Source organism: Salvelinus fontinalis, chromosome 5, assembly GCF_029448725.1.
Source record: "Salvelinus fontinalis isolate EN_2023a chromosome 5, ASM2944872v1, whole genome shotgun sequence".
Taxonomy (NCBI): domain Eukaryota; kingdom Metazoa; phylum Chordata; class Actinopteri; order Salmoniformes; family Salmonidae; genus Salvelinus; species Salvelinus fontinalis.
This window is the reverse complement of record NC_074669.1, coordinates 44,357,096-44,373,162: the sequence shown is the minus strand read 5'-3', so window position 1 is coordinate 44,373,162 and position 16,067 is coordinate 44,357,096. Positions and strand designations below refer to the sequence as shown.

At 40.9% G+C, this 16,067-nt stretch overlaps 1 protein-coding gene across 1 annotated transcript in view; it reads right to left on the bottom strand.

The window, feature by feature from the left end:
• Nucleotides 1-100: 100 nt before the first annotated feature.
• LOC129855643 (DENN domain-containing protein 1B-like) overlaps nt 101-16,067 on the bottom strand; it is a 179,712-nt gene continuing 163,745 nt past the window's right edge. Inside the window, exons 22-23 of the mRNA XM_055923522.1 lie at nt 8,619-8,684; nt 101-2,966 (exon numbers count right to left, since the gene is read on the bottom strand). Of these exons, the coding sequence (XP_055779497.1) occupies nt 8,646-8,684 (39 nt within the window). The 3' untranslated portion in view covers nt 101-2,966; nt 8,619-8,645. The remainder of the gene's footprint in view (nt 2,967-8,618; nt 8,685-16,067) is intronic.

Here is a 16,067-nt window from a genome sequence, read left to right as displayed (position 1 = left end):
TGTTTGTTTAGTGTTCAGTTCATCATTCTTAGTCGTGTTCTCAGTGGAACTTGACTTCAAATTAAAATCATGAATCTGATGAATATTATACCATACAACCTTAAATGTTTAAAAGCCAAGTTTATTACAAGTGTATTAGAAGCACATGCAATGTCAAGCTACAATACCTGGGTATTTGTCAAGCTACAAGTAGTTAGTATTTGCACTATATAATATATATTTTTTATCTTAATCAACTGTGCAAACGTATAGTGTGATTCCAATGGCTTAGGCTACTTGGTTTTAGCAAGTAAGAAAACACATTTTTTTCAGCATACCTACTTTATCCAGACTTACAGTCAGGGCATCGTTGCTCAGCATTCAATCTTATCTTTTCGTCAAAGTGTAGGCCAACTTCTCTTTCTTTCTTTTTAGCTCACTTGGCTTGCTTCTCAGTAATAGGAAGTACTAAGTAACCATGGTGTAATAACAGCAAGCAATGCACATTTGTAACAGTTCAACTATCTTTACAAGATATTCAATTGACCCTGAAATGTCTCGGCAGAGTCGCCACTCCTTTATATCAAGACAAATTACTACTTAAAATAAATGAACACACAGACTTGATTTGCACTTATGATAGTACAGAAAGTAGATAAACCTAATAATAAAATTGAAACAGCCTTAAAGCCTCAGCTATTAGGCATACCAATGTATCATACAAAGATGGAAAATCTGTAGTTTGAAAACAGCAATGTAGTGCAAAGTTTGCCATTTACTTTGCTATATCCTACACAGCTTACCCTACCATGGCCACACAATACATCATTTAGTTTGACTCTGAAAAAATGCAGAGTCATAATTTGACAGAAATAAAGCTATAAACTTCGAATGAAAGTGTTACATGTAGGGGAGACCGGGGATGGTTGTAACACTAATCACCTTTTAGTCAGTTTCCCAGAGATCGTTTTTGGTAGTGTTTTCAAAACTTGATAAAAACAACCTACATTCGTCCTTTAAAAATGGGTGTGGTTATTATACAGTATATGTAAATAAACTGCAAATGCATGGTGTTGTCTTAAATACAAGGAATGGAGTGTTACAATTTACCCCATGGTCTGGGTTAGTTGTAACAGTGCTTGGGGTGAACTGTAACAGATTGAAAAAGTGCATAAATCATGACATGCAACTAATTATTGAACACCTTTATTGAGACCATGAGAGCAACATTGCCCTGTTTAGCATTTTGTTTGGCAGAAATAATAATACATTTAAATACAATATTTATTATTTTACCCTTCACTAAATTATCTTTCTCAACCAAACAACAAGTAGGCCAAACGAAACACCTGAACGTTTGTGGTGTGTGTCTGTGTATGCGTCTGTGTAGGACAATGTTGGACTCTGACTTAATCAGAGTCACAGTTGTGACAGTGGTATAGCTGTCCTGAGGTACAGGCTTGGCGGGCCCATAATTGGCATTCCTAGCATGGCACCCAGACCTCCTTGGACATGGATTTGTTAAAGTGCTCCATGCACACAATGCAGCAGTTTTCCTCGTTGGAGGAATCTGAATCTTCTAGTTCAATGTGCTTTGTTTCGGCTTTGTCTTAGCTTGCTTCTTTACAGATGTTTTTTGAGGCAGGGCAATTTTTATTTTGCCTTCTGAGAGCTTAACTTGTTATGCTGTTCTTCCAGTGCCTGCTTGACGGGGTTTCTTCTCCTCTGCCTACCCCTTGTTGTAATTTTCCTGGGCCCTGCTTTTGGGAAGGGGCACACATCAGCTGGGTTGAAATCAGAAGAGTAATCAGGTGTTTCCCAGCCACAGCCTGATACATGTTGGGAGGTGTCTGGAAGGCAGTTGGAGAAGTGGCCTGGAAGGCAGCTGGAGATGTGGCCTGGAAGGCAGCTGGAGATGTGGCCTGGAAGGCAGCTGAGATGTGGCCTGGGAGTCAGCTGGAGATGTGGCCTGGGAGGCAGCTGGAGATGTGGCCTGGAAGGCAGCTGGAGATGTGGCCTGGAAGGCAGCTGGAGATGTGGCCTGGGAGGCAGCTGGAGACGTGGCCTGGAAGGCAGCTGGAGACGTGGCCTGGAAGGCAGCTGGAGATGTGGCCTGGAAGGCAGCTGGAGATGTGGCCTGGGAGGCAGCTGGAGATGTGGCCTGGGAGGCAGCTGGAGATGTGGCCTGGAAGGCAGCTGGAGATGTGGCCTGGAAGGCAGCTGGAGATGTGGCCTGGAAGGCAGCTGGAGAAGTGGCCTGGAAGGCAGCTGGAGATGTGGCCTGGAAGGCAGCTGGAGAAGTGGCCTGGAAGGCAGCTGGAGATGTGGCCTGGGAGGCAGCTGGAGATGTAGGAGACCTCCAGAGACCTCCCGGGTGGCGCAGTGGTCTAGGGCACTGCATCGCAGTGCTAGCTGCGCCACCAGAGTCTCTGGGTTCGCGCCCAGGCTGGGCTGGGTTCGCGCCCAGGCTCTGTCGCAGCCGGCCGCAACTGGGAGGTCCGTGGGGTGATGCACAATTGGCATAGCGTCGTCCGGGTTAGGGAGGGTTTGGCCGGTAGGGATATCCTTGTCTCAGTATGTAAAAATGTAATAAAATGTATGCACTCTACTGTAAGTCGCTCTAGATAAGAGCGTCTGCTAAATGACTAAAATGTAAATGTAATGTGGCCTGGGAGGCAGCTGGAGAGGTGGGCTGGATAGCAGTGGGACCGTGGGCATAAATCACCTGCCTTCAAGAAATACTCTGACAACTTCTGCTCATCCATGAAGACCCTGTTTCCACTACGGTAGCCTACGTGAGGAAGCTCTCTCGACCCCTTCTCCAGTAGCTTATTTCACTCTCTGCAGAATCTGTCACATGACATATGCCATACAACTTTGCAACCGATCCAGTTGTCTCCCCATGCTCTGCTACATCATTTGACTCTCTTTTCAAAGTGTGGAGAGGTACTCTCCTGTATGTCTTTCTTTTCCATGATCTAGGCAGGCTGGAAGGAAAAGAAAACATTTGTCAAAAACATTCAGTTTCACTCAGGGTTATGCAACCGATCTAATTGTCTCCCCAGGGTTAGTTGTAACATTTTCTCACAAGTTGTTACAATTAACCCTACTTTAGCATTGCTAACTTGCATCAAATGCCTCTACACAGACTGATTATACACCTGATATAAGTTTGATGAACGAAACTACAAAGCATTTGCCATCACAAAAACTAATTTGGTCAAAATAATTACTTTTATACCTCAAAATCAGATTTCTGTCAATAGAATCGGCAGAGTTAATCACACCGTATTGCTTTTATCACATGAGAGTACAGAACTAAACTGAGCATGTGCACAGTGAATCACTTAAACAAAAATTGTACTTTATTTTCTTTAGCAAATATTTTCTTAACTCTATTTCCTTAAAACGGCATTGTTGGTTAAGGGTCTACACCAGTTGTATTCGGCACATGTGACAAATACAATTTGATTTGATGTTGATTACTCTCTTTCCTGTCTAGGGAAAGGATATGGGGTGACATTAGGTCAAGGCCCATGTTCTTTCTTGGATTCAATGACCAATATTGAAACAACGACAAAGCCAGACACAAACACATTTAATTTCCTTAAGTTCTTAGTCCCCGATTCTGACCCAAGTTAAGCGTGCGTAAATGAAACGTAATTCCCTTTTTATGCACTTTTCTCTCTATGCATATTCTGACATTGAATTTAAGCATGAGAATAGCATGCTATTCACCCGCTATTCTTTCAGGGTGAAGATCTTAGAAGTAAAGGTGTGGCAGAGGTGTGTCTACATATAAGACGTATACCTTTATGTGCGTGGAAACCACGAATAAGGTCCAGCGAACCTACTGGTTCGGAGTGAAAAAAGCATCTACTTCATTTTTTTACCATAGAAATAAAATAATTCTCCATGCAGTGCAATTTATAAATGGATAACATCTATTGATAAGAGCTACGTAAATAAGTAAACCGTTTGGAGAAGGTGATTGTAAATATGATCCCTTTATAGATGAATGGGAAACCAGCCATATAGAAGCCAACTGAAAATCATATCAACATGACATGGATTGCGGCCCCTTTTCCACAGTGAAATAGGCTATAAATAGCTGTGCCGTTATTCAGAATTTTAATTGTGTGCCTTTATAATTTGTGTGGATGAAATTTGGACACTCAAGCTATAGGTTTCTGTAGGGCTGAACCTGCCGAGTTGATGTATGCGTTTTAGAATATTTTAAAGCTTTTTTTATTTTACAATTTGTATAATGTTAATTAGCCACTATCGGGAGCCACCGTCAGTACTATGTTGGTTCTGTTTTTCTGTGCTCCCTTTTATTTACTTAACAAATAAGGAACACTCAAAATGTGCACTTATACATCATTACAATTTGAATCAAAATACAGCTGTAGACAGAAGTCAAAGATCAAACATCACACATACAACTGATGTCTCTCCTGAGTTCTGCCCCATAGGAAAAGTCCCAAGTTATTTTATTAAGCCCGAAGTCCAGCCCTAGTGATGTCACTGCATATGTCATTACCTTCTACTCATCAGACCAAGCCCATGCAGACACAACAATACAAACTTGCAAGAGAGATACAATAGTTCCAGTGTTTTCTAAGGGCTCAGCAGTAAATGTCCACTCCCCCAAGTTGATTTATAGAGGTATGTCTGACGAGTCTCTTATCTCTTTTACTCCCCTGCAGGATTCTGTGTTTATCTTTGAAGTGCTTTCTCACAGACTCCATGCAATATTTCACACATTTATCAGACCGTTTCTTTATAAGAGGCAGAGACTTAGAAACGACTGTGGAACAATTTTAAAACATTATAATGAATATATATATATTGTTAATCTGTAATCTAGGACCCTATACATGTGGAGGGGTCTTATAACCCTTCCCCTTCTATAAATACAACATATTACAATCAATTATTATAATACATCAAACATTTGGTACAGCCACTATCATGACCCCAAATTGACTCCATCAAATACCCACATACATTTATAACTTTCACTTTAGTGTTAGTTTTCTTAAATTGTAGCTAACATTTTGCATCAATAGCACTACTGTATAATAGAGATTCAATGTTATCTTGGTTAGCAATTCCAGTGTATATTTGGCCTTGTGTTTTAGGTTATTGTTCTGCTGAAAGCGGAATTGGGCTCTCTATGTCTGTTGGAAAGCAGACTGAACCAGGTTTTCAGCTAGGATTTTGCCTCTGCTTAGCTCTCTTACATTTATTTTTATCCCCCAAAGAATCACTAGTTCTTGCCGATGACAAGCATACCCATAACATGATGCAGCAGCCACCACCATGCTTGAAAATATGAAGAATGGTACTTTTTGCCAATTCTTTTGCAGTTTTACTTTAGTGCCTTATTGCAAAAAGGATGCATGTTTTGGAATATTTTTATTCTGTACAGACTTCCTTTTTTTCACTCCATCATTTAGGTTAGTATTGTGGAGTAACTATAATGTTGTTGATCCCTCCTACATTTTCTCCTATCACAGCCATTCAACTATGCAACTGTTTTAAAGTCACCATTGGCCTCATGGGGAAATCCCTAAGCAGTTTCCTTCCTCTCTGGCAACTGAGTTAGAAAGGACGTCTGTATCTTTGTAGAGCCTGGGTGTATTGATACACCATTCAAAGTGTAAATAATAACTTCACCATACCCAAAGGGATATTCAATGTCTGCTTTATTTTAAATGTTTAACCGTCTACCAATAGGTTCCCTTCTTTGCAAGGCATTGGAAAACCTTCCTGGTTTTTGTGGTTGAATCTGTATTTGAAATTCACTGCTCAACTGAGGGACCTTACATATAATTGTATGTGTGGGGTACAGCGATGATGTAGTCAACACTATTATTGCAAACAGAGTGAGTCCATGCAACTTATTATTATGTGACTTGTAAAGTACATTTGTACTCCTGAACTTATTTAGGCTTGCCATAAACAAAGGGGTTGAATACTTATTGACTCAAGATATGTCAGCTTTTCATGTTTAATTAATTTGTAAACATTACTAAAAACATAATTCCACTTTGACATTATAGGGTATTGTTTGTAGGCCAGTGACACAAAATCTCAATTGAAATTCAGGATGTAACAACAAAATGTGGAAAAAGTCAAGGGGTGTGAATACATAGGGGTGTTTTTGAGAAATTGATGCCTTGGTAATTCGACTCTACTGAGCAGTTATACTCTGTGAATGGATGCAAGCGCTCAAAACTCTGACAACCTGATAAAACATTTTAAGAGTCAGAGATACATTATATGAAATGCTTATCAATCACTTGTTTGCTCCAGATTTAAATGTACACCACCGTTCAAAAGTTTGGGGTCACTTAGAAATGTCCTTGTTTTTGAATTGTCACGCCCTGACTTTAGTTATATTGGGTTTCTTTATTATTTGGTTAGGTCAGGGTGTGACAAGGGTGGTTTATTTAGGTTTTGTATTGTCTATGGGTTTTTGTCTTGTCTAGGGTTTTTGTTATCTATGGGGATGTTGTATTGTCTAGGGGTATGTAGGTTGATGGTGGCCTGGATGGGTTCCCAATCAGAGACAGCTGTTTATCGTTGTCTCTGATTGGGGAGCCTATTTAGGTTGCCATTTTCCCAAGTTGGTTTTGTGGGTAGTTGTCCTTGTTTAGTTGCCTGTGAGCACTACGTTGGCTTCACGGTTCGTTTTGTGAGTTTGTTAAAGTGTTTTTTTGGTTTAAATAAATAGAGGAATGGATTCTAATCACGCTGCGCCTTGGTCCACTCCTTTAAATGGCCGTGACATGAATGAAAAACGCTTTTTGTCCATTTAAATAACATCAAATTGATCAGAAATACAGTGTTAATGTTGTAAATGACTATTGTAGCTGGAAATGGCAGATTTGTATGGAATATTTACATAGGCGTACAGAGGCCCATTATCAGTAACCATCACTCCTGTGTTCCAATGGCACGCTGTGTTAGCTAATCCAAGTTTATCATTTTAAAAGGCTAATTCCCCATAGGAGAACCCTTTGAAAAAACATTTTTGGTTCCAGGTAGAACCCTTTTGAGTTCCATGTAGAACCCTTTTGAGTTCAATGTAAAACCCTTTCCACAGAGGGTTCTACATGGAACACAAAAGAGTTCTACATGTATCAAAAAGGTTTCTCCTATGTGGACAGCCAAAGAACCCTTTCGGAACCCTTTTTTCTAAGAGTGGAGACAATTTTTAGAATTCGCATTTTTAAGTTGAGAGTTTATTAAAAAAATGCTATAACTTACCACACTTGATTTCAAATTCATGGGACGTGGTATAAATAGTTTAATTGTTGTGAGTAATATCTCTAAGACAGATGTACTTTTTGAAGGGTTCCAAATTAGTCAAGTTGATAGACCCATTGTTTCCTGTGACTTAAAAAATAATATTAGTGATTTTTTCCTTTGAATGGACATTTTTTAAATGTATGGTTTTATACTCAATTGAATAAACATGAACTCAATTGTCATATGTAAATTCATATGACATGTGGATTTTTCAATATAACTCTTTACAGATATAAATAATGTCCAGATCGTCATTGTTAGACTTTGGTTGCTCAAAATGGAACACGGAGTGGTTGTGCTGTGATCAGCCTAGAGACAACCGCTCATCTAAACGTTGTCTTACTGCAGTCGGTAGACGTACAGTACATTCAGAACTTTCACATGTACTGCAGTGTAGATTCATGCTAAATTCACACATACAATACAGTTTTGCACACAACAAGAGGTTTTGGATGCACAAGTAACTCTGCATTGGTTGCACAGTGAGAAACTGGCATTAGCCTCAGATTATTATAGTCTTTCAGTGAAACTATTTCAGAGAACCAAACAAAGACGCTGGCGATTAAATACTTTACATCACTAAATCAGGTCTGTTCATTCTCTGAACATGAGCGGGCCAACTCTGTCACAATTCTCCTTTAAAAGCTAGTCCTCCAAGTAACACTCACCCACAGGCAGACAGTTTAGATGGACTTGACAATCTCAGAGTTACTCTACTCAAACTCAGATTGAAAGGGAAAAGGATACATTAGTCAACCCCGAGAAAGTTACTGCATTTCGAATGATCTCAAATAAGTTTGATTCATCAACATTATTTTACATGAAATCCTGCACCCTTTAAGTGTTTTCTTAAGCCTTTATGGTGACTGCATCAGGATACATTTTCCAAAACAATTCCATATACGTTAAAGGTGAATTTAGGCCCCACAGCCCATCCCCATTAAAATAAATAACAACCCTCCCATCACTCCCATCCCCTGGGTATCATACTGTGCTTCCATATAGCCAACTGTATGAGCCCAGTCCACAGCAGCAGGATGTCCAGTCCAAAGAGACTGGCCATATCCAGGAGTGATGATCACTCTACCCATACACCATATGTCCTAAAGGGAACACCAAAGGAAACAATGTATCTGTCTTATTATGAACCCCCCAAAAAAGAGAAGTACTTAAAAAAAGCTATTTTTCTTTATGTTTGTTTTCTCTCCGGTCTTATCCGTGGACATAGCTTCTTGAATGTGTTCCCCTAACCCTCATCTCTGGTCCCTCAGCGTGACACAACAAGTGATTTCACAGCTAGCTGAGGCTCTGTACCTTACCTTACTTTACAGGAAGTCCCATTTCTTCTATGCCACACATCGCCTTCCCTCCACTTCTGCTCTTTCCTAGATACACATCAAATATACACAAAATACATGTTATAAGTTTGTTAGTGCAGGCCAGCTTTAACTGTGTTTAGACATTTGAGTAATATTAAGAGGAGGAGAGGGCCAGAGTAGTCTGGTCTCACAGTCAGACATAGCTGATTTGTCCATAAAATATATATTTTTTTTAAACAAGAGGCTTTCTGAACTCACAAACAAGGATTTACTTCCATATAACAGAGTTATGTGTTGACTATTATAGTTGGTCCTGTGTGGCTCAGTTGGTAGAGTATAGTGCCTGCAATGCCATTATTTGTTTGTTTGTTTCCCGCTGGGGCCACACATTTGAAAATGTATGGACGCATAACTGTAAGTCGCTTTGGATAAAAGCATCTGCTAATTGGCATATATATTCATTTTTTGTCTGTTTCTTTTCACACAAAAACAATTATTACGGCTACATAATGTTTTCACATTTCAACTCTGTGGACCTGTTGCGCTTCTTTTGACAAGTGAGGTGATACATGTGAACATGCTCTACTCCTTTGTACTGACAAGACAGCCATCTTTGATGAACGTGTGGGTAGTTATACACTGGGGACTTTGTGGTCTGTGACCCATTATGAAACCTGTTGTGGTTTCAGCATTTTCCCTCTTCTTCTGACGCCTCCCATTAGTTTAAAGTCTATATTTGAAAAGAAGAAAAGTAAGTCAACTCACATACTAGGCCTACATCCTGCATAGGTCTTCCTACACATATGTAAATGTATCTATCAATTTATTTTTGCATCACACACATCATTTATTTGGTATCACTCTCTGGCATGATCATTTTATCTTGAAGTAAAGTTCATCTCTTCCTTTTTCTCCTTCTCTGAAAAGTACTCATCGAAGTGTTATATCTGTTCTTAGTCTTGTATGGTGTCTGTTAAGTCACATCCCTCAGCCCTGTTAATACACACCAGGAAGGGATGAAAGAGGAGAAACCTCTGCGGGAATGAGATAGTTCCCTCTGGACCATCAGAGTACAGTAATCATACAGTAAGTGTCAAGCTGGTGTGAAGTGGTGTGACAAACAAATAAACATGTATGGTAAGATATGTAAAAATGACTCAAACATCTTCATATGTAACGTCTTTGAGTGTGAAGTCTTTCTGTTGTGTTATATTTGTATAGAGGGGCTTTTATTTGGTATCTGCTAAAGAGCAAACAAACACACCCACCTGAAACCCAGGAGATGCTACATTTCAACTAATTAAAATACAAAAAATGTAGCTAGACTCTTACCCGTCCGTATACACGGATGAACGCTTCTCCCTATCTATCATGGATGCCATGGTTTCCCGTAGTTTGAAGATATAATCTGGATACAGGTGTTTTATACCACAGCCTACTATGTTCTCTTTTTGACTCCCTACGCATTTGCAATCAAACTGCTTTCACCGGGCCTTCCACTGATTTCAAAACTCTGTCAACTTCTTCCTTGAAAACGACACTGTTGATTGCCATTTCTTCCCCATAACTGTCATCAGAAGATACTACAAGGTTTGGTTAAATGAAAATGTTTTTAACTAAATCAGGGATTTCCTCATCCTCTGAGTCAAAGTCAGCATGGCCCGATCGACCTCCAGAAAGTAGTCCATCACAACTTTTTCCCCGCTGATCTTTGCCAATAGCACCTGTTAAATTCAGGGCAGCAATGCTGAGAACAGTAGCAAAACTTTAGCAGTTCTCCATGATATCTTTCAAAATAGCAGCGGTAACCAGGATTATCTACATACTGGGCAGCTCATGTTTTAGACAGAAGCATGCTACATGGCAGACCAATCCAAACTCATCTCTCAGCATGTCCAGCCCATCCATTATCTCACCCAATCATGGGAAGGTTCCTGACTTTTTCCATGGCTAAACCAACTAAACTATCTATTTATATAGCCCGTCTACCATCAGCTGATATCTCAAAGTGCTGTACAGAAACCCAGCCTAAAACCCCAAACAGCAAGCAATGCAGGTGTAGAAGCACGGTGGCTAGGAAAAACTCCCTAGAAAGGCCAAAACCTAGGAAGAAACCTAGAGAGGAATCAGGCTATGAGGGGTGGCCAGTCCTCTTCTGGCTGTGCCGGGTGGAGATTATAACAGAACATGGCCAAGATGTTCAAATGTTCATAAATGACCAGCATGGTCAAATAATAATAATAATCACAGTAGTTGTCGAGGGTGCAGCAAGTCAGCACCTCAGGAGTAAATGTCAGTTGGCTTTTCATAGCCGATCATTAAGAGTATCTCTACCGCTCCTGCGGTCTCTAGAGAGTTGAAAACAGCAGGTCTGGGACAGGTAGCACAGTCAGGGTTCTATAGCCGCAGGCAGAACAGTTGAAACTGGAGCAGCAGCACGGCCAGGTGGACTGGGGACAGCAAGGAGTCATCATGCCAGGTAGTCCTGAGGCATGGTCCTAGGGCTCAGGTCCTCCGAGAGAGAGAAAGAAAGAAAGAGAGAATTAGAGAGAGCTCACTTAAATTCACACAAGACACCGGATAAGACAGGAGAAGTACTCCAGATATAACAGACGGACCCTAGCCCCAGACACATAAACTACTGCAGCATAAATACTGGAGGCTGAGACAGGAGGGGTCAGGAGACACTGTGGCCCCATCCGATGATACCCCCGGACAGGGCCAAACAGGAAGGATATAACCCCACCCACTTTGCCAAAGCACAGCCCCCAAACCACTAGAGGGGTATCTTCAACCACCAACTTACCATCCTGAGACAAGGCTGAGTATAGCCCACAAAGATCTCCGCCACGGCACAACCCAAGGGGGGGCGCCAACCCAGACAGGAAGATCACGTCATGAAAGAGCACCAGTAAGCCAGTGACTCGGCCCCTGTAATAGGGTTAGAGGCAGAGAATCCCAGTGGAGAGAGGGGAACCGGCCAGGCAGAGACAGCAAGGGCGGTTCGTTGCTCCAGAGCCTTTCCGTTCACCTTCACACTCCTGGGCCAGACTACACTCAATCATATGACCCACTGAAGAGATGAGTCTTCAGTAAAGACTTAAAAGTTGAGACCGAGTCTGCGTCTCTCACATGGGTAGGCAGACCATTCCATAAAAATTGAGATCAATTTAACAATTGTATTTATATTTACAGATGGCATACATGTTTGTTATTAAGGCACATGAAAGTTCACATGTTCCAGAAAGCATTTCTGCCATAAAAAAAAAACGTTTTATTTACTTTTTTTAACATTCAAATGCCTCTCCTGTGAAGTAGTGACATGCGACATACACCTAACTTCCTGAAACGGGTCACATATATGAACTTGTTTTTTCTCAGAATATTTTGAAAATGTAATTTGGGGATTCCACAAGGCATCAACACAGGAAATATGTCTCTCTTGCTGAGTGGAAATTGCAATTATGATTTTTTTATTTTTTATTATTTGAAGTGCACTGGTATCTTCAAAAAGAATATAAACAAGACCAAACCAAAGACTCTACACCTGTGTCATGTGTTGCACATTTGGAATGTGTGAAACCTACTCCTCAGCCTGAACTGTCTCCACTTGCCGCAGCAAATAGCTAGCTTTTCACATGGTGCAGACTGGTAAGACGCTTCAGGATGACTGTCACATGTGCTAGCAAGGCAGAGGTCCTGGGTTCGAGCCTCAGAGCCGAATCAGGAAGAGGGAAATCAGGAAGAAGTGGTACTCGATAAGCAAGCAGTGTGACATCCTTAACACATGCAGACACATTTGAGTGGGTAGGCCCTTTGGTTAGCGTTAGGGACAGACAGACACGGCTTCCAGAATGTATTTGAAATACTTTTAGCAGTAGTCATCTATGGCTCTGGAGGTGACCCTGGCCTAGGGATCTATCCTTTGCCTACTGTGAGACCGCAGACAGCAGAGGTCAACTGCTAAACCCAACATGAATCATAGCAGGACTGTTGTCATCTGAAGAGGGTTTGAGGACAAATTAAACTGAGAGTGTTTAATATGTGACTATGGGCTGGTTGGTTAATATAACTCTGTCTATTCCGGCTCTCTATTTAAAGTTGCACTATGCAGAAATTGCTCCACCATTTCCTGACTGCTAAAACTAATAATTTCCCTTATTTCAGTTTATGTGACAAAATAAGACAAAATAGAGAATCATTGTACCATCTAATCCGCTACGAAATATATTTTACATAACCAAAAATATTGTCTTTTCAGCTGTTTGATAGATCTATAACTCACATTTCTATGTGAATTTGGTCAGATCGCCCCAAAAAGTTACATATTGCCACGTTAAAGTGCAAACCCTTTATACAGTGCATTCGGAAACTATTCAGACCCCTTGACCTTTTCCACATTTTGTTACATTACAGCCTTACTCTAAAATGGATTAAAACGTTTTTTCTGTCATCAATCTACACACAGTACCCCATAACGACAAAGCAAATCTGGTTTTTAGAAATGTTTGAAAATGTATATATATATATATATAAAAAAATGAAATATCATATTTCCATAAGCACTCAGACCCTTTACTCAGTACTTTGTTGAAGCACCTTTGGCAGCGATTACAGCCTCGCGTCTTCTTGGGTATGATGCTACAAGCTTGGCACACCTGTATTTGGGAAGTTTCTCCCATTCTTCTCTGCAGATCCTCTCAAGCTCTGTCAGGTTGGATGGGGAGCGTCGCTGCTAAGCTATTTTCAGAAATGTTCGATCGGGTTCAAGTTTGGGCTCTGGCTGGGCCATTCAAGGACATTCAGAGACTTGACCCAAAGCCACTCCTGTGTTGCCTTGGCTGTGTGCTTAGGGTCGTTGTCCTGTTGGAGGGTGAACCTTTGCCTCCAGTCTGAGGTCCTGAGCGCTCTGGGGCAGGTTTTCATCGAGGATCTCTCTGTACTTTGCTCCGCTCATCTTTCCCTCGATCCTGACTAGTCTCCAAGTCCCTGCCGCTGAAAAACATCCCCACAGCATGATGCTGCCACCACCATGCTTCATCGTAGGGATGGTATTGGCCAGGTGATGAGCGGTGCCTGGTTTCCTCAAGATGTGACACTTGGCATTCAGGCCGAAGAGTTCAATCTTGGTTTCATCCAACCAGAGAATCATGCTTCTCATGGTCTGTGAGTCCTTTCGGTGCCTTTTGGCAAACTCCAAGCTGGCTCTGATGTGCTTTTTACTGAGGAGTGGGTTCCATCTGGTAACTCTACCATAAAGGCCTGATTGGTAGAGTGCTGCAGAGATGGTTGCCCTTCTGGAAGATTCTCCCATCTCCACCGAGGAACTCTGGAGCTCTGTCAGAGTTGCCATTGGGTTGTTGGTCACCTCCCTGACCAAGGGCCTTTTGCTCTGACATACACTGTCAACTGTGGGGCCTTCTATAGACAGGTGTGTGCCTTTCCAAATCATGTCCAATCAATTGAATTTACCACATGTGGACTCCAATCAAGTTGTAGAAGCTTCTCAAGGATGATCAATGGAAACCGGATGCACCGAAGCTAAATGTTGAGTCTCATAGCAAAGGGTCTGAATACTTATGTAAATGTGATATTTATGTTTAAAAATGTTTTATACATTTGCAAACATTTCTAAAAACCAGTTTTTGCTTTGCCATTGTGGGGTGTTGTGTGTAGATTGATGAGGGTGATTTTGTTTATTTGATCCATTTTAGAATAAGGCTTTAATGTAACAAAATGTGGAAAAAGGAGGGGGGAGGGTCTGAATACTTTCCGAATGCACTGCATACTCCATCTATGAGCTGAGGAAGTGGCTAGCAAGCAGAGAGGTAAGTTCCAGAGGAAAAAGAAAATGTGGCACCTAAAACTCTAAATTCCCACACTTCCCTTATCTCTTAACATCAGCTCTATCTTGTTCTGTCTTCATTTGTCCATACTGGGGGTACACCGTGATGGGAAAAGTACCCAAGTCCCCAAGAAAATTACTCAAGTAAAAGTGAAAGTCACGCAGTAAAATACTACTTGAGTAAAAGTCTAAAAGTACTTGGTTTTAAATGTACTTAAGTATCAAAAATAAAAGTATAAATAATGAAACATTTCTTATATTAAGCAAACCAGACAACACAATTGTTTTGTTTTTAAAAATGTACGGATAGCCAGGGGCACAGTTCTACACTCAGACAAAATTCACAAAATAACTGTTTGTGCTTACTGAGTGTCACCAGATCAGAGGCAGTAGGGATGACCAGGGATGTTCTCTTGATAAGTGCGTGAATTAGACAATTGTCCTGTCCTGCTAAGCCTTCAAAATGTAACGAGTACTTTTGGTTGTCAGGGAAAATGTAAGAAGTAAAAAGTACATTATTTTATTTAGGAATATAGTGGAGTAAAAGTAGTCAAAAATATTAATAGTAATGTAAAGTACAGATACCAAAAAAATGACTGAAGTAGTACATAAAAGTATTTTTACTTAAGTACTTTACACCACTGGGGGTACATCTCAATAGTCCATGTAGCTTCCTTCCACAACTCCTAATCTCCATTCATGTGCACTCTTTTGAAATCTCAGGATAGATGAGTGTAAAATTAATATTAATCTGTCTAATTTCACATCAGTGCAGATGAAGGAAAGGAGAGGAGGAAGACATTTTGAACTATTGAGACAGTCTTATTCCTCTGGAAAGCTGTGACGACAAGGAGGTGAGATAAAAATGGAATGCTGGCGATGCGCCTCTAAGCAAGCAAGGCTTTGGCTGCTCTTTGCACGCTCCCGCATGCACCCGCACTTTGAATGCGGGTTACCCATGTAGGGCTTCAGAATTGTTCTATATATATTTTTTAGAGGGTAGATCAGCTTTAATATTGCAGATAGATTGTAGTTTCCATCAATGTAATTGTCTGCATTATTTCCAATCCTCCAAATATATTTTTTGTATATATATACTGTATATACAGTAAAGGTGTTTGGTCATTGTCCTGTTGAAAACCAGACGGGATGGCGTATCGCTGCAGAATGCGGTGGTAGCCATGATGGTAAATGTGCCTGAATTTGAAATAAATCACCGACAGTGTCACCAGCAAAGCACCACCACACCTCCTCCTCCATGCATCACGGTGGGAACCACACATGCGGAGATCATCCGTTCACCTATGTCTCACAAAGACACGGCGGTTGGAACCAAAAATCTCTCATTTGGACCCATCAAACCAAAGGACAGATTTCCACCAGTCTAATGTTCATTGCTTGTGTTTCTTGGCTCAAGCAAGTGTCTTTTTCTTATTGGTGTCCTTTAGTGGTTTCCTTGCAGCAAATCGAACATGAAGGCCTGATTCACGCAGTCTCTGAACAGTTGATGTTGCAATTTCTGAGGCTGATAACTCCAATTAACTTATCCTCTGCAACAGAGGTAACTCTGGGTCTTCCTTTCCTGTGGTGGTCGTCATGAGAGA